Genomic DNA, 26,283 nt, shown 5'->3' with positions numbered 1-26,283 from the left:
GATTAAAATGATGTGCACTTATTCATTCTTATCTAAGGAATCCTAAGCATCTAAGAGTTGGCTGCTCTGAGCGCATGCCCTTTTCTCAATTCTCAGATGTCCACGAGGTGAGGGCTGTATCACTTGGTGCATTTTGCCAGCATATTCTTTGTCAGTTTCCATCTGGCCATCTTCTCATCACATGTGTGGTCAAGGAGTGTCTGGGTTTGGCCTTCTCTGGTGTCTTTGCCCCTGGGAAGTAGATAGGGGTAGCACCAGGTTGATGAAGGCAGACTCAGAACATTGCAGGTGTGGGGGTGGATAATGCAAGTGGGAGTAGCCATTGCGTGGATGACAGTTGGTGTCTGCAGCAGCAGGGGGAGGATCTACTCTCTGGGAGCACTCACCATTTGCTAATGAGTGACGGAGTACAAAGAGCCCATTGTTCCTTTAAAAAAAAAAACAAGGGCTGGGGATGTGGCTCAAGCGGTAGCGCGCTCGCTTGGCATGCGTGCGGCCCGGGTTCGATCCTCAGCACCACATACAAAGATGTTGTGTCCGCCGAGAACTAAAAAATAAATATTAAAAAAAAATTCTCTAAAAAAAAAAAAAAAAACAAAAACAAAACCTGTGTTTTGATCCACTGGCATTAGAAAATGGAAATGTGAAGAAATGTGATGTTATAAAGCATATCACCTGAAAGGAAGGAGCTTCAAACTCTGCTTTTGGGAAGCTCAGCGGGGATGGGAAGCTATGCAAAGAATGATGATATTGACAAAACCATGGTCATGTTTATCACTCATGACCTTGGTTGGCTCTCTGTAAGGTTTCAACTAGACTCCCATTAGTTTCTCTAACTCTCAAATACGCTGGCTTTTAGATAGTAGGTACAGATTTCTGGTACAGGATGTGCGGGACTTTTACAGTGTTTCTCTGCATAGACATTTAGAGACAAACAGTGACTTCTTATGACACCAAGGGTATTTTGTCCTCTAATTTTGCTTGTGCTCTATGGACTGGAAAAACTCAATGCATGTTATTAATTTTTTCCAATGTTATTAAAAGTGCTTCCCCCCCCCAACCTTTGCCCTCCTTATTTAGTGACCTTTTTCTCTTTCTGGCCTCTGCCCTTCCCTCTTCCTTTCAGTGATTCAGGTAGGGTTTTCTCCATCTCTGCAGATTTCCTTGGTGGTGGAGGTGAAGTAGTAATAGGGAAAGTGTGGTGAGATACTTATTTCATGTTCTAAACTGTTGTGCTTTGTCTCTGAACTTTCTGATTACCTTCTGGATGGTATGTTTTCTTCTAGTCTTTGTACACTAGTTTGAGCCAAGCTGACCTCTTGCCCTCTTTGTTCATCTTTTACCAAATAAATCGCCAAAAAATGACTTGGTTTCAGTTTGCAATCTGGAATCATTCAGATTCTATTTTTGTTCACTAGATTCATAAATACCTCCATGGTGTCTCTACATGAGCTCCTGATTCTTACTTGCTACGTGGAAAGGTGTTTGTTTGACATGAGTGACCCTGGAGAAAACATAATGCATAAAACTAGGATTCATAAAAATTGATTTTGACTCTGTTTTAAAACTCAGAGATATGTGCATATTTGGCTCAGCTACGCCTTTTTCATTTCAAAGAGCCCCCAAGGAATTAATATCCTATTATTTCAGTTTAAGATTTTCAAGGCAGACAGTACATGAAAAATGTTGACTTAGGACAAAGTCTTTGGAGTTAGGCTCTGGATGACAAATTGAAGGTCCTCAGTAAATGGTGGTGGCACCATAGATGGGCAGCTGATGGCCATCCCTTTAGCAGAAGTTTCCAAGCAGCCATTGGGACCAGGCACTTGATGAAGCAGTGAGGACCTGGTCTTCATGAGATGCGTCCTGGTCCTCGTGGATGGGTCCAGTACAATGAGAGGCAGTTGTTCATATCCCTACTGGGTATAGACACCATGATTCCTTCTTGCCCCCCTTCCCATTAGCCCAGATGCAGCCCCAGATCCTCATCAGGAAGCTCCGGGGAATCGGCCACTTTGACATGTGAACTGTCACCCTGATGACTAGACGAGGTGAGAAAGGTGAGATGAGAATGTAGTATAGTAAGTGACAGGAGAGGTTTCTGCCTAGGGTGCTGTGGAGACAAGTGCTCTGGCTCAGGCAGGGCTTGGTGAAGAGCAGTGACCAGGAGGACGTGGCCAGCCAAGGAAGGAATGACCCCAGCAGAGTTAACTCTCCAAGGACTCCAGGTCAATCTGATAAAACTGGAGTCAGTTTAGGAGGAGTGGCCAGAGCTGCTCAGGAAGGACACTGGAGAGAAATCATGCTAAGGAATTGATACTTTATCTTGGAAGCCACTGGCAACAACTGTGGAAGAATTTCAGTCCTGGAATGACCAGTTTAAATTGCTCATGACAGTAACTGACTCAGGGATTTGAGTTCCTAGCCGGTGCTCCTTCGTATGTGATCTCACTCTCTTCTCACAGGGAAGGGCCAGTGTTTTATCACTGTCACTGAGGGGAGTGGAGGGACTGTCACAGTGAAGACTGCTTGGCCCCCAGCCCACGTGGCTCCAACTTGAGCAGTTTGCTTTTTTAAGGAGTAAAGATTCCAGCAGATCCTATTTGAGAAACACCAACTAAAGAAACCAAAGTCTCGACTCTAAAAATACCTTTTAATTTTAAATTATCAGCACCAAGAAAAACCAACATCAGAACTAGATTTTTTAATGTCATTAAAATAAAAATTATAAAATGAATGTATCTTGAATTCTTAATTTGAGAAACACTGGATCCATGCCACAGAATGTAGAGGCACTGAAATGAATTCCGCCCAGATGGAGTCAGTGAGGACCCAGGAAGGGGAGAAAGGGTGGATTCCAGTGGGGTGGGCTCTCTGATCTCCAGGTGTTGGAAAGCAGATGTGGGGACCAGCAAGGTCGGGGACAGGATCTTAGGTTGATTGGTTGCCAGCTTGGGGAGTCGACAGTAAGGGATTCTGAAAGTAAGCATGGGGAACTCTTGTTTTTTAATTGCTGGGAATTGAACCCAGGGACACCCTACTGCGAGCCACATCCCCAGCTCTTTTTATTTTTTGAGATAGGGTCTCCCTAAGTTGCCTCATCTGGCCTCGAACTTGGGATCCTCCTGCCTCAGTCTCCGGAGTCCTGGGATTACAGGCGTGTCCTTGTTTTTCATGCTTGTGAAACATTCAGGCGGGGTTGGAATTATTGGAGGGGAGAGTTCAGATTCATGTTATAGCTCTGTGTCATGTGAAATGGTCTGGGCTTGTGACCAGGATGGCACTTAGAATTAGTAGGACCAGTCTCCGGGGAGGAGCCAGGAGCCTCAGGAACGAGAGCTTGTCCATCAAATGTCCAGCCAGTGTGGGGCTGGTACCCATCCCTGCCTGTTCTAGGAGAGGCTCTCAGGGATGAGACTGCACATGCTGCAGGAAAAGCCTCTTCAGGTGGGGGCACTTGGTTCCCTTGTTTGCTTTGAAAGCTGTTCTACATGTTCATGTTTCAAAAATATGTTGATTCCAGGGGCTGAGGTCGTGGCTCAGTGGTAGAGTGCTCACCTAGCATGCACGAGGCATTGGGTTTGGTCCTCAGCACCACATAAAAGTAAAATAAAGATATTGTGACCACCTAAAACTAAAAAATAAATATTAAAATATATGTATATATATATTTTACTTATCCAGTGTATTCATGAATGGTGATGTTGATTGGACACTTTTTTCCTAGAAATGTGATGAAGTTTGAGAATATGGGGAGAGTCATAGGAAAAGTGTAAAAAGCAAAATGGAAAACACCTATAAGCTTGCACCCATTAGTGGAGTTCTGATCTATTTCCTTTCAGTCTTTTGTTCACGTGCATTTTTTTAAAATTTTTTAAATTTAACTTTTTGTTTTGATAAAATTTTAGATCTCCATTTATTTGTAGGCAATAATAAAGAAAGATCCCCTGAACACAGTTGCCCCCAGTAATAGTGTTTTGAAGAGCCCAGTCACACTCCAGGATGTCAACAGGGGTACAGTCAAGATACACAGTCTCATGAGTGCAGGGACCCACCCTCCTGTGGCCCTCATAGAGCCACACTCATTACCCTCCTGAACCCCAGAAACCTCTAATCTGTTCTTCATTCTTGGTAATTTTGTCATTTTGAGACTATTATGGCAATGGAGCCCCACAGCATGAAATAAACTTCTGGGACTGGCTTTTTTCAGCTTTGGGCTATTATAAATAGAGCTGCTATGAACACTCATGTGCAAGTTTTTGTGCAAACATAAGTTTTCATTTATCCAGAATCAATGCCCAAGTGTGGACGCGCCTGTGTGTGTGCGTCCGTGTTTTATAAAATAAACCTAGGATTATACTGTGTGGGCGTGTAGTACAAATATATCACAAACTTATTTTAGTATCACTCTAATGAAAAGACATTTTTGTACAGTGATCTTTTTCTTCATACTAAACAGATCGGTGTGGAGAGACTGGCTTAATGATTTGAACATCTTCCTTGTGTTGGAAGAGTTGGCCTGCGTGGTGGGAAGAGCTACAAGAAAGCTCTAGAGTAAATGTCTTAGGACAACTGGCTCAACAAGGGTGATTTTCTTTGCACAGTAGATTCTTCTTAAAAATTAAATATAAGATTTTCTTTTTGATCATAAAGAAATGTAATTTGGCATTACAGAAGAAATCTGAGGAGGGGAGATAGAAATAACAGGTAAGGGTGCAGTGGGATAGGAGAAATAACGTCTAGCATCTAGCATTCTAGAGCACAAGAGGATAACTATGTTTGACAAAATTTAATTGTGTGTTTAAAAATAGTAGAGAAGGATTTGAATGTCCTCAACACAAAGAAATAAGTGTTTGGGCTGATGGATACAGTTGACTGATCTGATCGTTACACATTGTATACAACGATTGAAACCCCACACCACTCTCCATAAATATTTAAATTATGTGTCGATTACAAATTTAAAAATTAAACAAGAAACCTGTGCACAAGTCTCCCCTGAAAATCACAGTTTTTAACCTTGTGTGCACATTCAGACTTGAGGTCTGGTTTTCCACAAAATGCAAGTGTCCTGATTATATTCTTTAATGGGTGTGCGTGTGTTAGCCATCCCTTTGTAGTTCACTTTTCCCACTCAAGTTTAGAAAGAGGGGTCAGGGCTGGTTTGTTGCCTGGCTCTTTCTGGATGGAGAGCTGTGGTCATGCAAGCCAGTTCAGATGGCCCAGTTCATGTGGCTCCACATCTCCTCCCAACTTATAGGCTGCTCCCCTGGGATCTGTGACTTCTTAGACTCCTGCTCCTATCTGGCTGCCTTGTGGCGGCATCAGCAAGGTCTAAGATGGCCGGTTAAGAGGTGCTATCCAGGGACTTGCGTCAGCACAGCCTCCTGTCCTTGTCACGTCCTGCATATCCTCCTGGCACTTGTGGTGGTATGTCATCTGTGCCTCCATTTGGGGGCAGCCCTTTTTGTAGAAGGGATTAAGAAAATTGCCTTCCTGTGGAGTTTCTAGAAGGTTGGTTTCATTGATTTACATTTTATAGTGAGTCCCATTCTTTATATCTTCTTTCTAGAGAAACAGTTGCTGCGTTGTGTTTGGTATTAAAATTATTTGTGGTGATGAGTAGGTAGAATCTTAACTGGCCCTCCTTAGTGGCTTATGTGACTCTCAGTTCCCGCAGTCAGAAGCTACACACTGAGGTGGCACATGGAGCCCCTCACATTCCCAGACCCTGCCCCAGCCACACTCACCTGCTAGGGTACCCTGTGTCTGCTACTTTCCCAGCCACTGCCTTCCCAGGTGGCTTCTTCCCATCGTATATGGGGCATATCCTGATCCAGCCCCCATGGGTTTGGGTTGCCTGTTTAATTTTCTGATCCCTCCAGGGACTATGAGCTTGTTCAAGGGCGGGGCTGTTAATTCATTATTATCTTTTACTGTCCAGTTCACAGCCTGACATGGATGACTGAAGAAATCAGAGAGTGTATAAGTGAAAAATGGAACAAAACTAAACCTAGACCCTGGGGAAAGAGATGAAAACTGGCCTTTCTTTCCCCCGTCTCTGTCTTTCAAAGGGCCATTGGAATTCTGCCCTTTGTACTCCTTTTCCTTCCACCCTGAGTGAGCTCTTTGCCCCTGTATTCATGATTTTGCCCACCGCTCTGTCCCCTGACCTCAATTAGTGTAGAAGAGGAACAACCCACAAAAATGGAGAGAGAAGTGGGCAGGCTCTGGGAGAAGCCTACCCTCATAGCTCTGATCTTCTCAGCGTCTGGCCCTGGAGACAGGCTACTTCATTGGATACACTTGAAGATCATCTCAGGCTGAGAATGTGCTCAGTGGCTCACAGCAGATAGCGGGCAGAGCTGGAATTCAACAGGTGTCCCTCAATTACTGAATAGAACAGGAATTCAAAGGTGTCTTTTGACCCTCACAGGTATGACTTCACCTTGCATGCCTTTTTAAGACTCCCAGGAATGCTTCCCCGTGCTATGTGCTATTGGGCAAGTTCCCCAACTTATCTGATCCTCTGTGAATTTATCCTTAAAAAATTGAGCAACAGTGTTTCTTCCTTTCTGTGGACCAAATGAGGTACCATAATCAGTGTACCCAGTGTAAGCAGCCAACGCCTGTAAGTGCCCATTTCTTCTGCCTGGCCCACTTCCTTAATTTGTTTTGGTACCAGATGATGCGTTGGGTGCTGAAAGCCTGATGACAATTGAAATGATTTAACCTCATTAAGCTGGGCGTGGTGGTGCACACCTATAATCCAGCTCCTCCAGAGGCTCAGGCAGGAGGATCACAAGTTCAAGGTCAGCCTGGACAATTTAGTGAGATCTGTCTCAAAATAAAAAGTACTGGGGATGCAGCCCAGTGGTAGAGTGGTTGCCTACCATGCATGAGACCCTCAGTTCAGTCCCCCGTACTGAAAAAAAAAAAAATTGAAAACAGTTTTTGTTTTATTGTTTTATCTATATTTAGAAGTTGGTTATCTAGCAAAGTTTCGGAATATTCATTTATATAAAGATAGTTGTAACCCCCTGTGCCATGACAGCTAGGGTGCTGAGTCTCTGACAGGGTGGAGCTGAACGCAGGGCACTGCTATTACTTTCCCCTGCACCCTGGGGGTGGACCAGTATCAGTTTGCTTTTGATGAGATTTCACTTTCTAGTGGACTTTACACGTTCATCCCTCAAATAGTGTCCTCAGTCTACTGAGGCAGCAGCAAAAGCAATAGGCCAAGAAGAGTTTCAGTTAGGCCAACTGTTGCCTTCTTAGTCTGGACTCACAATCCTTAGGTTGTCATTCTAGACCTTGGTTACAAAGAAACACAACAGTGTGCATTTATGGAGAATGCAGTCCCCACCTGGCATCCCCTGGCAGTTGGATCTAGGACCACTGCCCTTAGGATATGAAAACCTGTGGATGCTCAAATACCTTAGATAAAATAGCATGTAAATTACCTGTAACTCAGGGGTATCCTCCCATATACTTTAATTCATCTCTAAATTACCATAATACCAAATACAATACCAAATGTAAATTCGCAAATAATGATTATACTGATTGTTTAGGGAATAACAACAAGTACAGACACTTACCCCCTGGATATTCCACATCTGTGGTTGGTTGAATCTGAGGACCCAGAGTGCACAGGTGCGGAGAGCCCACTGTCATCGCGGAGCTGGGGAGAGCACATGCCAGCCACTGGCAGCGCAGAGCCCGTGAAGCTCCACTTGAGGAACTCAAGGCTGCTGTGTGACTGCTCATGCTAGCCATGTGTCAGGAGGCAGATGGCTAATGACCTCTGTCGCCAGTCACTACTTTGGTTCCTGAATTACTGAGCCAATACATAAAAGAAAAAAGGAAATTTAGGAGATGCATCCCCTGAAGCAAGGTAGAATTTCAAGGAAAATCTAAACAAGACCAGCCAAATTTGTGCAGAGGTATGAAAATGGGGGAAGCAAGTGTTATGTTCAAAGAGTTTTTCACCAGGTGTCTTACAGGCAAGGCTGTCATCAAAAATATAGGCTGAATGTACCTCTTGCCCCATTGCTCATTCTCTCCTCCAGCAAGCTGGTGTTCAGACCCTCATCTGCAGCCTGGGCTCCTCTACTCCCTAAACTCTGGATTATTTCCCTATGGGATACTCTACGTTGTTCCTTTCCTTGTGTCACCATAGGAATAGCTGTCTTCCCCACTGTAATTGGGATTGAACCCAGGGCCTCTCACATGCTAGGCAAGTGCTCTGCCATTGAGCCTCATCCCCAGCCCAGTAGCTACTTCTGTTGAGTTCTCATTGGGTACAGTCACTATGACTTTTGCCTATATTATTTTCTTTAGTCTTCTCATGGATTCTATGAGTTAAGTATTCTTAACATCATCATCATCATCCTTATTTTAGAGGACACATGCTCCTTGCCCTTGAGTAATAGCATGTATTAAGGGGAAATGAATCCAGCTCAATGTGATTTCCAAGGCTATGATTGCTCCTTATCTCCTTCTGTCTCTTCATACACATTATACCCATTTTGAGGGCCAGGGCCATTACTCAGTATGTATTGAGTGTATAGTGGGCTAAGGCTGAACACTGGGAGACAAGATAGGCAAGGTTCTTGCCCTTGTAGTAGGGAGGTATAAATCAGTGTAGATCACCTCCAGCATTTAAAATAAATGAAATAGGTAGTAAATATGGGGAAGCATCACACATTGTTGTCTGTTTTCTGTTGGTATAACAAGGTACTTGAGACTGGGTAATATGTTAACAATAGAGGTTTATTTGGCCCAGACTTCTGGGAACTGGGAGATTTAAGAGCATGGCACCAGCATCTTCTCAAGAGATGGTGAGAGTAAGTGTTGCTTTTATGAAACTGATGAGACTCTACAGTAGTTTACAGTAGAAAAACATACTGTGGTCAGAGTTTGAAAGATCCTGACCAAGAATGTTTAGCTTGGAAGGATTAGGTGATGATTTTGAAGCCAGGTGGTGGGTAAGCCCTCAGGAACTGCAAAGGAGCTATGAAGACAGCTGGAGCAGGGCTGGGCAGGTTGTCCTCCACTCAGTGTCTCAGTGTTGGCCACGAAGATATCATTTGAGCTGAGACCTGAAGGAGAGTAGCAGGGTGACAGCAGTCCAGACACAGGAGGAGGTGTGAGGATCTGGGCAGGAAAGAGCAGGGGGACAATTCCCAGGAGCAGAGATGGAGTGGACAGTAGTGCTGGACCACAAGGCAGTATAGTTAGAAAATGCTTATGAAACGTGAGCAAATCCCAGTGCCTGGAAATCACCACCCTCACCCTCACCCTTCTTAGCCTGGGTCCTGTGAAAAATAATAAAACACTGAATTATATGATATCACCATGCTGATTTTATTGGCCTCTGTTCGCTGTTTTTATCTCTTTGATTTTTTTTTAAACACGTACTTCTGTGTGTTATGAAGAGTTTGCTCATAGGCTCTGGCTCACTGCTGCCACTTTTTCTGATACCTAGGTGGACATGTGGTTTTCTGGCATGTCAGGCATTTCTAGACCATCGTACCTCACGCTTGGCACTTCTGGGTCATAGCTTGATGTTTGGCAACATTCCTCCCCCTGCCCAGGGTACCACTGGCACCCATGTCCTCTCCCCTAGGCGGTGACAACCAAAAATGTTTCCTGACACTGCCAAATGTGCTTGGGGAGCGAAATCGAGAACCACTGCTCTAACAGAAATTTTAGGCTAACGTCAGGTGGTATTGCCATGACGGAGAATGTCCTGTGTCCCCTCTGTTGATCATGTCAGGATTTTTTTCATTTCTACTTATCTTGAATTGGGAAAGTTAGGTTTTATGTCTGAAAGCTCCAAATGAATTGTAATAAAAGAAATCTGTAAATGTCTGTATGTTATAAAAACTGTACAAGCCGGTAGGGGCTTCCTTGAAATATTTGTACTGTTCTACGGTTAAAGATAAAAGCTGTTTTATCTGATTAGTTGACTCCCTGCCTTTTCATTTTTTATGCAGCAGTGGACCTATAGTTGGTTAAATCTCTGAGGTTTTTTTTTTTTTTCCCATTAGTGTTGATTGGTTACCTCTGTTCTGCCCCCACACAAACCCAGTTCATCTTGTGACCAGTGGTTTATAATTCTATAACAAGAGCCGTTTGTTCCAAACTGCTCTAAGTTGATTTCTGCTAAGTTGATTTCCTGACTATGAATCTTCCACATTTGGCTCATTTTCTAAACACATAGCATTTTTCCTGGTATTTGCTCCCTTGAAGTAACTCAGCTTATTCTGAGTTGGGTTTTAGAAATACATCTTATTATTGCATTGTGGCTGTCATTTCTTTTAGAAACAGTCCTATTTAAAAGAACCTCATTCTTGAAACTGGAAAGTTTCTTCTCTGCTGCTTGGGAATAATCTTGCACAACTCGTACTCCATTAATTGTTGCACATAGAAGTGACTTTTGATAGTTCAAGAGGCTCTCTTTAAAACTTCTTGAATAGGATTGTGGGTCTTATTAATCCTTTGAAATCTTTCCAAATTAAATCAGTTGTTCATTCAACCAGTAATGCATTAAGACACCAGAATGCAGGGGCACATTGTGTCCCTTACCTCGGTAGCTTTTCTCCTTTGATGTTCACCTGTCAGTGAGGCTGTCCCCAAACACCTGATGTAAAATAACTCCCTTTGGTCGGCCTTGTCCTTTCTTCCTCTCATTTACAGGTTGTAGACATTCATCACTGTCAGTGGATCAGTGATGCTGAGTATTTACTTGGATGCTTGTTTTTCACTTCCTTCCCCTGAATTGGAATGTAAGCTCTGTCCCTAGCTGCCTGGTTTGAATGGAATTTCTGAATTTTTAAATTTTCGAACACTTATATGTGCCAGATACTGTTCCAAGATCTTTAGCAATGTTAACCCATTTCTGGATGGATGATCATCCTTCCTTTCCTTCGCAAATACATTTTTTTCTCCACTTTTTCATTTCTTTTTTCTTATCAGCTGCAACTCTATATCTTGACATATGCTTTTAAATTTTTTTCTGTTTATAGCCTCCTATTTTGTCTATCTCTCAACATGATCCTGAAGTCACAAGAATGAATAGTTGGAGTTTTTGTTTGTTTGTTTGTTTTTGATTTTCCCCCTTCTAGAACGGTAATGTGCCCACATTTTGTACACAGAAGATGGGGACTCTGTTTACAGATCACAGCATTTTTTTTTTCTTTTCAGTGACTGTACCCAGCTCTGAGCTGTTCATTTGGACTCATGCACTGTCTTGCTCTTTCCGATACATTAAAAAGAAAAGAAAATATTTACATATAACATAAAATTATCATTGCATGTGTGCATGTGAGAGAGACACACACACACTAAGTATTGTAGGGTATACATGATTATTTCTAGAAAGCATCATCAATATGATCTTACCTATAGCTAAAATTTCTAATATTCTAAATAATTTCTGTCTTTAAATTCTGGATTGCTTCACATACTCAGTAAGAAACTGATAGGCACAGTTTTGTCAACATTAGGAAAGACTTGGTGACAGTGAATCTACAGAGCCTTGGGTAGAAGATAGTTGTGCTGGCTTTGGTGCCCTGTCTTCTTTTCTGGAAGAAAGTGTTGGAGGCGAGTTGAGTTGTACTTTGAGCTTGCAGAGTGAGGTGAGACCTGGGAGGTGGTACAGTTCCTCCTTTCCACTCCTCAGCTGGCCAGAAGTTGATGGGGCCAGGCCGGTTCTGCCACTGCCGCACCCCATCGTCACTTTCTATGGAAGACCCAGCCACCCTGTCCAACTGCCATGTTTCTGGAATTCCTGCCTAGATGGGTGTCCCAGGGATGTGGCAAGCTGGGAAGGGCAGAGGGGTGTAATTGCTTAACATCTGGAATTCTGTTGGTTGCCTTAGGACTACTTTTACTGTTGGCCTGAGTTTCCATTTCTTTAACTTTCTTCCATGGTATTCATGACTCAAAATGAAAGGTCATGTGTTTCTTCACTCTGGAATGTCCTTGTGTCTTTTGCTTTAATACTTGTTTTTCTGGACGTGGCACACTCTACCCTACACTCTGCTGCAGCCCCAGGCCTCTGCCCAGCCTGAGTGCTCACATGGCAGGTTGGCCCCTTGCCCTGAGGTGGGGCCACCAGTGCTGCCTCATTCCGCTGGTGGAGGTCCGAGCCCAAGGAGCTGCTGATGAGATGGCTCTTGCTCAGGAGAGACGGGTGGGTCCCCGCTTTGGCCTCGAGCACTTTCTCAGGACTGTTTGTGACCAACTTTTATGGTTCATGTGGCAGAAATGCCACAACTAAAGCTTTCATTTTTCTCCATAAATATAAAACATGCCACTTCTTAAGGCTCAGGAAAACCATTGGAGTGGTATTTTTGCAGTTCTTGGTGTGTTATTCACTTTTGCAAAAACATGCCATTTGTTGCCATGTAGGTAGCTAGTTGCTTTTTAAATGTATAATTTCCAATTTAAAATTTCTGCAAATATTCCAGAAAATTGTTTTTTATGTGTAAGTGTGTATGTGTACCTGTGAGTGTATACTTGTGAAGGTTATATGTTTTATATTTTTCATGTTGCTTACATCTTTCCTTTTTTTTTTTTAAAACCTATTGGCATTTTTGTTTTACTTAAATGATGATTGCAATAAAAGTAGCATAAAATCTACTAACTGGTAGGAACTGGATATGTAGTTCAGAGATAGAACCCTTACCTAGCATGCCCAAGGCCCCAGGTATGATGGCCAGCACCACAAAAAACAAACAAACAAACAAATACAAAACTTTACCAACTAGTAAATGAGTAAATATGGAGAATTCCATAATCAGATGGTTTTACCACATTTGTTAGTTTGGAGGCTGGTCAAGCTTTGGTCAACTGATGGGGCTTAACTTGCTGTGTGTGGTTCATCCTATACCAAATCAATTATGATAAAAGATCACTGAGCAGATCTTCACAAATACATGTTAAACTCAATAATCAAGCCTACTGTATCAGAGTCTCTTGATGAACAAGCAGCAGTGTGTGTGTAGCACTCATTGCTGCTGTTGGGAATTTTAAGGAATATAGGTTGTCAACGAAACAAATTTTTTAAAACTCTGAGCATGGATCTGTTTAGCCTATAGATAATGAATAGTTATGTCTTGGTTGAGAGGGCATGTGGCCAGCAATATTTTCTAAACATTGATGTTCCAGTCTTCAAACAGATACATGGAATATATATGGAATAAATAAGAATTTATATAATATTTGAACTATTGAAACTAAAACTTAAATTATTATAATACTTAATTGATGAACCTTACTGAACCTTAATGAAGCTTTGAAATTACTGTATGACCCAATATAAAACATCTTTTGGGAAAGCCAAATTACTTTCTAAGGACTTAGCTAGTTTCTTAGCTGTTATATAGCAATTGCAGAAATACACAGAGAAATGAACTATAGATTTGTAATTTCTATATTTCTCAAAGAATTGTTAGTGCTTAAACTAATATCTTTTAGAAATACCTGATAGCAACTGTCAAATAATTGCTTCCCTTAGAAATACATAGGTGACATAAAGAAAATGATTTTTTAATTGAGGATCTTTATACTGAGATTGTGTTGTTGGTTTGGGAAGCTTCTGTGAAAACCATTTACTGCTGACTAAACAACTGAGTTTGTCTCCCTCCCTCAGGTGTTCACTTACAAACAGAGCACAATCACCCAGCAGAAGGTGACCCCTATGCACCCCATGAACGAGGAGGGTGTGGACGACATGGCCGCCCTGTCAGAGCTCCACGGAGGCTCCATCATGTACAACCTGTTCCAGCGATATAAGAGAAATCAGATATATGTGAGTTCCACCTCTAATTTCTTCAAGAAGAAGTTCCTCGAGTTTGAGTGACAGTTTATTTTTATTTTCAGTGTATTTCCTGAACCTCTGTTAATCTAAGTAAAACAGTCTCTGAGGGTTTTACCAAGTTAGAAACTTGATTCAACAAATCATCTTCTCCTTAGGTTTATTGCCCGAATTTTGTCAGAGGGGATTTGGTTTCTGTTGAAGGACCTTCTGCACACTGAGGTCATTTGCCCTCTTTCTTCTCAAGTGCACGCCCTGTCCCTGTTGTAAGGGACTAAGAAGTCACCTGGAGTTGTTTGGCTTTCTCCATCAAGGACTGGGGCAAATGTTGACTTGGAGACAGGCCATCTAAGCTTAAGCTGCTTTCTTTCTTTCTTTTTTCAGTTTTCTGTTTTTATAGATTTTTACTGCTTTTCCTGGCTCTGGAGCTCTTCCTGGGGGATTTTTGCATTCAAGGGAATTCAACTTTCCAAGTTGTGGGGTTGCTGTTTTGCTATTTTGAATGGAGAAATGTCCACAAAAAAGCACTCGTGCATTTCTTCTCCTTAGTTTCATGAAATTTGAATAAACCTATATTATAAAGTAATATGTAAAAATTACTTCTAATATCTTTTTGACATTAAAGTACAGATATTACACTGTCTGTGAAGATTTATTGATCTCTGTATTTCTTTCCTTTTTCCATCTTCCTCTTAGCAAGTAAAGATTTATTGACCTGTGTATTTCCCCTTTCCATATGCCTCTTTGCAAGTCTTAATAATAAACTATCAATTTCAAATTCATATAATTTTAAAAAGTGCCAAATTTTGATACTTGAAAAATTCTGACCTTTTAGTAATTTTTAGGAGTAATTTGTAACTTTGCTAATGTTGGGGTTCTGATTAATAATAGTATCAGCCTTTGACGTGACTAGGGGGTACTGCCCGAAACCCCAGGTATGCTGGCTACTCAGGACTCTACAGTATCCCTTAACTTGGGGAGGAAGGGTTAGGACAGAGGAAGAACCAGGTATTTGTGGATTTAATGTTTCGTTTTCCCCAACTTTTTTTTAAAAATAAAGTATGTTTATTTGCCTTTTTTTACATTGTGAAAGTGTCATTTTTGCCAGATTGACCTAATGTTTGCCAAATGTTTTCAGGCAGCCCTGTCAATCGTGTTGTAGTCCTCTGACTTGCTGGGCTTGCTTACCCTAAGTCTCTAGATTAGAATGGTTTCCATATGTTCTTCAGAAAAGGTAATGTTTATCCATGTTTATGTAAAAGTGGCCACATATTCTGCGTTTTACATGTGTTGGCAGAATGTGCATTTATTCTTTTGTCTCCTTCTCCAAAATCTGCTTACATGTGACTAGTGAATTAACTAGCTGTGGAACACCCATTACTCAGGGTTCTGCTACTGCTGCACTCTGCAGCTATTCTCATTATTAAATCCCCCACACTGTCATGTAACTACTTGCCAGGTTTTTTAAGGACGTATTTTGCCTTCCTTGAGCCAAGGACACTGCCAGGCGCCTGGTAGTTGTGCAATAAACGTTTGTAAAATAATTGCCACACATTACAAATAGCCTATTCTAGTTGATACCAAGATATAAAGCTAGATTTTGAGGATTCTTTTTTTATTGGAGTATGTCTCTTTTAAGCATTTCTAAACTCATAGTTTTTTGTCTTTACAGAAAAGACTCAAGTTCATAAGTCCATTGGAAGGAAAAACCTATCTAAGAGTACAAAGGCAGAGCCTTTGTAAGTTTTTTTTTTTTTCCTTTTTCCCTTTAAATAATAATGATGTTAAGTTTCATTGCTAAATTGCCCAGCCAATCCTTTGAATAGGATCATGGTCCTGTTTCCTGGACTGAAGGTCTTTTTCCTGTGTTTTGAGGGAAAAACTCAGGATTTTTGTGCATTCAATTTGCAGTTCAATTCAGTTAATTCTGCTTTTATATATATGCCTCCCTCTGATTTGGGGACAATTGTATTATTATCCATAGGGCAGCCCCCATGATTTCGCTATTACCACTGAGGTTATTTGTGAGGGATGCAGCACCTGCCAGACTACTCAAATAGAAACAAAACCACCACTGTCAGAAAAGCCACCACTTTTCTACCTTGAATTTCATCTCAGAAATATCTGCCTATATCTTTAAAAGATTGTGGGGGGAAAAAAATGACTTGAATTTTGCCAGAGGTATTATATTAGTTTTCTATTGCTGATGTAACGCACTGCCATAAGTGTACCACCTTAAAATAATCAGTTTATTTCCTTGGATTTGGTAGGTCAAAAGCCTGATAGGGGTCTCCCTGGGCTGAAGGCAGTGGGTCACAGGGCTGCCCCCCCACCTTCAGGAGGTTCTAATGGAGGATCACTGTTCCTTCTTCCGGTTGTGGGCAGTGGTCCGCATTTTCTTGCTGATTGTCACATGAGTGCTATTCCTAGCATCTAGAAATCATACCCCCTGGTCCCTGATTTGGTGATTGAGTCCTTTTTGTAGCTTCAAATCTCTCCTCCTCTCTGCCTCTGCCTCCTCCCACACCCACAGCCAAGAAGGGTTCCCTGCTAGGGTCTCTTGGTCACACCCACAGGGTATTCTCCCCATCTCAGGGTTTATAATCACATCTTCATGCTTAATCTGCAAAGACCCATTTCTATACCTGACTGGGCTGTAGGGATGACTGTGAATGTCTTTGGGGAGGAGCTGTTGTTTTGCCTCCCATTATGAGAAGGGTCTCAGCTGCTGTCCCTGTGCTCACCACTCCCGCCCACTCGTGTGTGCATTTCCCATCATCCTTTGGCTTTGTGCTCTGAGCTGGCAGGCCACCCAGGTTGCTGGTGAGTGGAATTACCTCCAGGTAGAGAAGTCAGCTCTTTCTGCTAAGAAGGACCTTTAGCTTTTCTCCTTGGGGACCAGGCTTTTTGTCTAAGGACTTTATCAGAACTTAGTAAACTATTTCTTTTCCCCCTAGATTTCTGCATCTTCCACTGAAGTGGCGTAGAGAATGATGAAAAGATAAAAGCCTTCAGGCCAAACAAATCAAAGTTGAGCCTCCCTTTTCTAACCTCCTCTTCAGCTCTATATGAATAATTTAATCTTTCAAAATGTCTGCTTTGTTAGTTTGTTTTTTTAAAGCTACCCCCCCCCCCATCTGGCAGGGTTGTTTTAAAATAGGTGAAAGCCTTAGAAACTTAGCTTCTTATACAACTTGTTCCTCTCCTATGAGTAAGCATTTATTTAGAAAGCTCCTGCCTTGAGCTTGGTTGGCATTGTGTTCGATGGGGCTTGAAAGAGGTTTACAACATTGGCCCTAGCCTCAAAGCCTGGAGTTTAGCAAGGAGACAGAACCAAGGCCAGTGCCCAGCATACCATCTTGAATAATTAAAGAAAGTCTCTTGTTGAGAGAAATGTCACGTGCGGGTGACGTAGTCCTGGTTTTGACCTTGCCCCTAAAGCTTACCTGGGCCCCTTAACTGATGCTGTGGGTAGACGCCTGCCCTGGGCAACACATCTTTGTTGGCAGTGTCTGGACCACCTGGCTTGAGCCATGCTGCTGGTGCTCTTACTGTTAGGGCAGCCCCAGTCTCCTGCCATTGCTGTGCGGCACCCCTGTCCTGTACCCTACTGCTGATTCCCTTCCTCAACTCCAGGACTTGCTGTTTGAGGCTCCTGCTCTTAACTTTCCCATCCTCTAGTGGAGACCTCTGCCCCTCTGCTCCCAACCACCCCTGGCTTCTACCCTAAACCTCTTGTCCTCACTCTCCTTTCTCTTCCTACTACCTGATAAGACCTGGTGAGGACAAGTACTTACATCTGTTATGTTTCTAAGACTTCAGGAGAGAATGACTGGGTGTGTGTTCATGGTCCAAAGAGTAAGAGCTGGGGAGAGAGAACCTATGGGTGGGTCAGAAAGCCTCAACTTGCTACAACAAGCTCTATGGAGAGGATGGTCTTTATAAAGGAAGTATAAATGTTGATTAGAAGAAAAGGCTGGTGGGACCCCATGTGGAAAGATTGAGATATGATAGTCTGGTGTATAGACCTCACTGAATCCAGAGAAGGTTGTTCTTGCTTTGGATTCAGATGTTTGCTGGGGAATGTTGAGCAATGAGATGGAATAAGCAGGAGGTTTAGAAAACCATAATGTATTTGTTCTCAGCTTGGATGATCCTACCCCTAGAGGATACTTGGCTATATTGGGAAACATTTTTAGTTGTCACAGATAGGTGAGGGGGAACTAATGGTATCTAGTGACTAGTGGCAAGAATGCTGCTCACCATCTTAAGGTGCACAGCGCAGCCCTGTCTCAAGGAGGAATCTGGCCCAGGTTGTCAGTAGTACAGGCCAGGACCCTTCCTTCATGCAGCTAATCTGAAAAGTTTGGGATTGATGGTGTAGAGAACATACCATTTTTTTTTTTATATTTGTATTTTAGTTGTAGTTGGACACAATACTTTATTTTATTTATTTATTTTTATATGGTACTGAGGATTGAACCCAGAGCCTTGAATGTGCTAGGCAAGCGCTTCACCACTGAGCCACAACCACAGTCCCAAGCATACCATTTTTGATAAAGGTCCTTCCTTCCTTCCTTCCTTCCTTCCTCCCTCCCTTCCTCCCTTCCTCCCTTCCTCCCGTTCTCTCTTTCTCTCTCCCCCCCACCCAGGGACTTGTGCATGCAAGGCACACTCTACCAACTGAGTTATATCCCCAGCCCTGGATAAAGGTTTTTGAAGGGAAAATTTCCCTGAGAAAATATGTTTAGAAGAGTGGATAGGGAGGTGATAGGAGATGCCAATAGAAAGAGTACATTGGCTGAGAGAGGGTTACAGGAATTCAGTGGTGAAGACATGAGGGTTTTAGACCAGTGGAGCCACGGAAGTGAGAGAGTAGATCTGAGAAGCATGGAGAGGGAGGATGGAGGCTTCCATCCTCCCTCAGTGCTGATCCAGCCTTGTTAAGCAGGAAGGCTGGTGAGGAGACATGGTGCTGATGGTCTTGGCAGCTTCTTGAGGAGAGCAGGAAGGGCGGGTGGGTTTTGGATGTCTCTCCTACTGTATCCTCTGGAGCCTAGATCATCTCAGATTATGTGCCCAGCAACTAAACAGTGTTGACACGAGCAGGCGAGGTTTCTAAGCCCTGTGTCTACAGTACAGGGACTGCCAAGCTCCAGGGTGAGGCAGTTTTGTCTTTTGCCAAATGGAGAAGCACACTCCCTCCACTAGAGGACTTGTGGAGCTCTGGGGCGATTGCATGGAGGAGACTCTTCTCCCAACCACTAAGGAATGGCTCAAAACCACATCACGGGGAGCCGCAGAGAACCTGGGAGCTTGCCTGCAATTATGGAGTAGAGGAGGGCTGCAGAGGAAGCCCATCCATGCTCCACCCGGCCCTTTGGGTAGTTTGTTGGTCTTGCTGAACAAACAGTACAAAGATCAGAATCAAAGGAGCCCATTTGAAGAAGTGAGGCTGTGTCTAAAGATACATGCTTTTTTAAGCACAAAAGATGGTTCACGCTACTGTATTTTTAGGTGGTTCAAAAATATCCCTCTCTGGTTAGGTGGCATTCCAGCCCGAATCTGTAAATGTGTTTGATGCTCCTGAATTAACTTTGAAGCCTGCCTCTGTGAATGTTAGCAGTCACCAGCCAATTAAAGAACTATTGATTTTATTCACCTGCAGGGAGATCACAGCTGTTCGCATTGCGCAGACCAGCCAAGCTCTGCCGTGGACGGAGTTTTCTCTTTGGGGGACATGCAGATCAAAATGTGTGTTTCATTTCCTTAAGTTGAGTCTTCCCAAAGTAGACTGTTAGGTTTGTTTTCATCCCTTTCCAAAGGCGGTATCCAGTGGCAGCGTGCCCCTCATGGACACAGGATGATCCCAGGTCGGATGGTCAGTCTTGATGTGTGACACGTACCAGGAACAGTTGAATGTGGTGCAGTTTGCCAAGGGGTTCTTGGCTTGGGGATTTTTTTTTTTTTTTCTTTTCTCACTTGAAATCAAGACTTACGTTGCCAGAAGATAATTATAACCATCTGTTTGACTATATATATACTTTTAAACTTTACCAAACATTTGTGCTCTTCAGTGGCCACTTCCACATCAGCACATGATAGTGGCAATTAGAAACTGTTTTTGTCTTTCTTTACTTTCCCCCTCTGTTCAGATTGCTTTTAACTAGGAGAGGATTTGAGTCAGAAATTCACTTGAGGGATGGGGTTGTACCTCAGTGGTAGGGCCTTGCCTTGCACATGGGAGACCCTGGTTTGGTTCCCAGCACCTAAAAAACAAAACAAGCAAACAAACAAAAACTAAATAAGTCCCAGTCAGTCTTTAAAAAGGAAAAGAAATTCATTAAATGAAGTGGAAATGCCAGAACTTCTAAGAGCCAGGCTTCATGAGTTATCTATTGTAATCTTGACTTCTTTTCAAGACACTTGCATACTTAACATTTTTAAAAATTGCTTGAAACTGATTTTCATTGTGTAATTGGACCAAGACAAAAAAAAATTTTGTTATGTAGAGGGCAGTGAGCATGGAGCACTAGAACAAAATTAAACACAAATTTCTTTGATGGATTGGTGGTCAGATCATGTGCCCCCTCCACATCTACACTGATTCAGCCCTGCCCAGGTGCCAGGCTCTGTACTGGACTCCAAGGCTGCACAACTATTTTTGTTCACAGTAATTGTTGAAAAAATTACAGAAATGTAAGGCATTGAATTGATTTGGTGAGGTCAGATACTAACCTATTGACTGCAACTCAGATGACTGTGAGTGTAATAAAAATACTGGGAGCACAAAGAATGAGCATCAGAGCCAGAAGGGGGTCAGAAAATGACTCCCAGACAAGGCGTTAGTTCCCTGAATTTGCAGGACGTGTGGGGAATTTGCCAAGGAGGAGGGTGGCTCTCCTGGCAGCAGATCAGCATGTGATCAAAATAGCATGATGCATTGATCTAGATTTAAGACTGGAGAAAAGGCTACACACCACCGGCTGGCAAGATGGCCACAAGCAGGCAAGGACAGGCTCTTGTGTGCAAGTTAATGAGGCTGAATGGACTCATGGAAATTGCAGGAGTCAAATTCAAACCAACGTTTTCGAAATCCCACTCTGGCAAGAGGTTGGTGAATGAGTGCAGGAGGCATCAAATCTGGGAGGAGAGGTGACCGGTAAACTAGATGGGAATGGTGGTGTGCCAATCATGAAAGTCTGATGGAAGAAGTAGAGTCCAAGAGTTTAATTGGCTTTGGTGGTCAAGGAGACTGAATTTCCATACGATTACTGGACTACCCATTTGGATAGATGCTGGTGGTATTAGTCAGGATGTAACTCTGTGCTGTTTTGAAGAGTCTTGTCCATGTTGAGTTTGAGCCATCTCAGGATGTCCAAGGGAAGTTGTCTAGTAGACCACTCAGTATATGGATTTGTAACTTAAACTGAAGTTGCACTCAAAGTAAAGATTTAGAAAGTGAGTCATTGCCACATTGAGCTGGTATGATTGAGGGAGAAAAAAAAGAGGGGAATGGTAGGTCGGGGATATATCTGGCTTATGATTCTTAACAGTTCTTCCGTTTAAGCCGGGTATGGTGGCCTACACCTGTAACCCCAGTGGCTCAGAAGGCTGAGGCAGAAGGATCATGAGTTCAAAGCCCAGCCTCAGCAATGATGAGGCACTAAGCAACTCAGGGAGACCCTGTGTCTAAATAAAATACAAAATAGAGGTGGGGATGTGGCTTAGTGGTTGAGTGCCCCTGAGTTTAATCCCTAGTACCCCCACTTCCCATACAAAAAAAAAAAAAAATTTCTTTCCTTTAGGAAAGTGTGCATGGCACAATTCTACACAACTAGTTTCCCCAGTGCATTTCAGCTGATTTACATCCAGCTTTGCAGGACCACATGATGAAAAGTTTTATTTTCATTAGCAATAACAATAATAAATATCTCTGATTTATGTAGCATTTTCAAATAATAATCAAGTGAGTAACTGAGGATGCCTTGTTGTTACTGATCAGAATCTTAGGCCCAGAGAGATTTAGGACCAGGGCAGGCAGCTTCAGGACTGAGGATTTGTCCACACCATGAGCATGTCCTAGTTTCAACTGTGATGACCACACAGTGTGGACCCCTGGGTCATTACAGATTTTCTTACTTGATTTTTAAAAATATGGTATATATAGGGTGTAGTGTAATCCCAGTGGCTTGGAAGGTTGAAGCCAGAGGATTGCAAGTCCAAGGCCAGCCTCAGGAATTTAGTGAGGCTCTAAGCAACTTGTCAAGACCCTGTCTCAAAATAAAAAGGGATGTGGATATTATTCAGTGGCTAAGTACCCCTGGGTTCAAATCCTGGTACCAAAAATTTTTAAAAGGTATATATTTGAGATATAGAACATACTCATGTCAAATTATACTTTTTTTTTTTCCTGGTGGGGGTTAGATATTAGGACTTATGCCTTTATTCATTTATTTATTTATTTTTGGTAGTTGTAGACGGACAACATGCTTTTATTTTATTTGTTTCGTTTTTACGTGGTGCTGAGGATCAAACTGAGTGCCTCACACATGCTAGGCAAGTGCTCTGCCACTGAGCTACAGCCCGAGTCCCTATTCTTGTGTCTTTTGCAAACCTTGAATTGGTACATTTTGGATTGAAGAAACACAGTGAGTTTCTCCCAACATTTTAAAGCAATATGTGATACAGCTGTTCCAAATTATTAAAATGGGCAAGGAAATGTATTTTTTGGTGAGGTATGTGGAACTTTTCCGACTAGAAAATTGTTTTGTGTGCTTCAAAATAGGATGTACTTTCTATTTCTGAACAGCCGTTAAAGTGACCAGGCTATTTATTCTTGTGGAATTTGGAATCCAACATGAGGAAACTGGTACCTGGCCCTGCCTCATGCTTGGGGGTGGCATGTGTTCATAGTCTTAAGCTGCACAGAGTCATCATGGCCATTTTTGGAGCGGTAATAATAGCCTTATGTAGAATGTGAAAGGATAGAAATATGCAACAAATTCCCACCCCCTGTAGCTCTCAGGACTTCCTGTGACACTGTCTTCACTCCATCCTTCACATAAGGCTGTTCTTGCCCCAGCTGCCATTTTTATTTATGTTGCATGTTGGACTTTCCTTATTGCTCAGCGAATCTCTGAAACACACAGCCTTTTTTTTTTTTTTTTTTTTTAAGTGACACAGTCATCCATGCAAATATAAATGAGGTGTTATGTTTAAGGTGGGGGTAGGGAGGATGGTGGTGTCCTTGGCCATACTACTTTTGCCAGTGAACCTCCAAGGTTTCAAATACTGTAATTTGTCTTTCTTTGAATAGACCATTGTGAACTACTGCTGTGATTGCCATTTCATGTTACACCTCTGTTTTAGCTGATATGGAAGTGCCCTGTTGCATGTACATAGGCGCAGACAGTAAGAGCTTAATAGTAAAGACCTTCAGTGGGGGGCTGGGGATGTGGCTCAAGCGGTAGCGCACTCGCCTGGCATGCGTGCGGCCTGGGTTCAATCCTCAGCACCACATACAAACAAAGATGTTGTGTCCGCTGAAAACTGAAAAATAAATGTTAAAAATTCTCTCTCTCTCTCTCTCTCTCTCCCCCTCCTCTCTCTCTCTCTCTCTCTCTAAAAAAAAAAAAAAGACCTTCAGTGGACTGAAGCCCCTGCCCCCTTTGATAACCTGTTATGAGAATATAGTCATGTGTCATTTAACAGCTGGGATAATATTCTGAGGAATGTGTCCTTAGGCTATTTTGTGGTCACATTTAACATTGTAGAGTGTACTCTCATAAACCAAGTTTGCTATGATATCACTGTGAAATATAGTTTTATGGGACCACTGTTGTATATGCAGGCCATCTGTTGACCCAGACATCATTATGTGGTGCATGACTAATTCATTAGGACCTATGCTGTGATATCAGTCTTTTTGGAGGTTGGATTGAGGGAGCAAGACTGTGGGAATCATGGAGAAAGGAGGCTTTGTAGAAACTGAGTCAAAACAAGGTGAGTCCCTGAGCAGGGCAGGTATTGTAGATGGCAGGAAAGAGGGTGGATCCTAGACATAATTAGAAGTGGAGTGTTCAGGACATGGAGACCTGGGGCTGGGTAGCATTCTGTGCATGGCTGAAGGCACTCTACATCCATGAGATGGCACTCTGTCAAAATGAGAGTCTCCATCCTCACTGTTACTCATCCACCTCAAGACTACAGAAAGAGCATCTTACTGCCACCTTGTTCCTCCCAGAAGAGCAGGAGCAGTGGCCTCTGCCCACCCGCACCAGGATGATGTCAGAGCAGCTGATGATGGGCAGGTAGCCCTCTTGGCCAGGGGATTAAGAAATGTCAGTTAAAGCTGTTTTGGAAACATGTATACTTAATTTAAATCTGCAACAAGGAAGAAGTTTCTGGATGCCCAAAACCTTTTAAGCAGTGACATAATGTCAGTGACAAGGTAAAATAGTGAAGCTTGTGCCTTCATGTTGTAAGAGCCTTGTTTACCCTTGGTACTAAATGGGGGCACTATAAGGGAATTTTATTTATGTATGTATGTGTGTATGTATATATGTTGCAAACTCAGGGCCTTGCACTCTATCACTGAAATGAACCCCCAGCCCAGCGTTTCGATTGTTAATGAGATAAGGTTTCTTATAATTGTTAAAAGGGAAATAAAAAATCAGATTCTCTCTGTAACCAGCCAGATACACATTTTACATTTTCCTTGCTTTTTTTTTAATTTAAAGAAGAGATGTCAGGTTGTTGAAGTTTGTCTCCAACTCTCTTATCTCTGTTGGTATGTGGGTGTGCATTTGTGGAATTTACTGTCATCCATGACAAAATGTTTTTCTTAATTATTTTAACTCTGGTGAAATTACTTCCTCCCTGAGAATGTAAATGTCTTTCGTCCTCTCCCTTTCTAAGTGGTCTGTAATTTGTCAACTGCAGCATTTTTGCTTCTCATTTTGATTTAAAATTTGAAGGCATGTACTCTGAAACTTCATTAAGGTTAGGGAACATATTGTTGTTTACCCTGCAGCCTGGGCTTCTTTGCAAATCTCACTTTGTAGTTAGAAGAGATTCCTTTCACCTTTTAAGAGAAGAAAAATTTTAATTTTTCTTTTAAATTTAAATTTAATTTTTTTTAATGAGTATGTAGCAAAATACTTGTTACATAAAATTTACCATCTTCTGCATTGTTCTGCTTGCACTTCAGGAATGCTTATGTGTGTTCACACTGTTGGGTAGCCTCCCGGACTCTTTATCCTTCAAAGCTGAAACTCTGTTCTCATTAACAGTGCCCCATTCCTGCCTAATCCCAGGGTGTTTGCTTTCCCTTTTTTTTTGCTAAGAGTATTAAATACGGCCTAAACTGCCAGTTAGGGTACTTTTTTTTCAGATTTCTTTTTACTCACAATATGAATGTTGGATTCCCAACTTCAGAATAGAGAGGACCATACAGTAATACTTAACACTTGCAAAGAGGTCAGGTTGGAATGTTGTCATTTACCGTAAGTGTTTGGTCTTTAAAAATCAGGTGCAGCAGTTTATTTCATACTTAAGTAGAGAAGTGTCCCAAACGTTTTTAGGGTAGGAGAATTCTGTGCGTGGTCTAGATTAAAGCTATAAGAGTGGATCACGAGGCATGAAGAGCTGTCAGTACTTGAGCAGGCAGCTTCTAAGGTACTTATACTTTTATATTTATATTTACTTTGAAAGATGAAAAGTTAGTTTTTTTATTTTCCCTTACTTTGTGGTGCTGGGGATGGAATCCAGGGCCTCATTCACACTAGGCAAGTGCTCTACCATTGAGCTACATCCCTAGTCCTAGCAGGGAAAGTTTTAAATGTGTCAAAAATGCAAGTCATTTTGAAATTTTTCTTTTCATTGGATGTTTGCCTGGTGTCGAAATGAAAAGTAAAATCAAAGCCTAGTTAGGTATCTTCCGTCAAGTTTTTAAGTTAGCTCTAACAACTATCTTTTGTCTGCAAAGACTTTTCAGCATCTCAGCCATCCCTTGGACAGACCTGAGGATGGAAAAGCCTTCTGCCTTTTATTCTTCAGGGGATTTGGAGACATGCTCAACCTGCAGGGTGGAGAAGGAGCAGGCCATGCCACAAAGCAGCAAAGATTTTAGTGTAGATTAGAAGATAACCTCACTTGCAGTGGGCATAGTTTTTATGGGCAGAGTATGGGTGAGATAAAAATTCTTAAAACATGTTAAATCAACTATACTAACCTGGGTTTAAAAACACAAGGGTGTGAGCTGTACCCCTCTGAAGTTTTCTATTACAGTGGGGAAAATCGAGGCTTTTTTTTTTTGTTAAAGTCAGCAGTGTTAACATGGAGCTTTTAATTTCATAACAATGCATGATAATAAGGTACCATGCTTTCTTCATGGTAACTCACTAAGCTGATTGACAGTTGAGCAGTGCATCTTTACCTTCTTATGAGTTAGG

At 42.2% G+C, this 26,283-nt stretch overlaps 1 protein-coding gene across 1 annotated transcript in view; it reads left to right on the top strand.

Annotated features, from left to right (window-relative positions):
* Window positions 1–26,283, top strand: part of Myo10 (myosin X) — a 207,028-nt gene that overhangs the window by 66,506 nt on the left and 114,239 nt on the right. The window contains exon 3 of the mRNA XM_027954392.2: window positions 13,664–13,822. Within this exon, the coding sequence (XP_027810193.2) occupies window positions 13,664–13,822 (159 nt within the window). The remainder of the gene's footprint in view (window positions 1–13,663; window positions 13,823–26,283) is intronic.

Source organism: Marmota flaviventris, chromosome 5 (assembly GCF_047511675.1).
Source record: "Marmota flaviventris isolate mMarFla1 chromosome 5, mMarFla1.hap1, whole genome shotgun sequence".
Taxonomy (NCBI): Eukaryota; Metazoa; Chordata; class Mammalia; order Rodentia; family Sciuridae; genus Marmota; species Marmota flaviventris.
The sequence above is the reverse complement of the archived record's forward strand: the minus strand, read 5'-3'. Positions and strand labels throughout refer to the sequence as shown.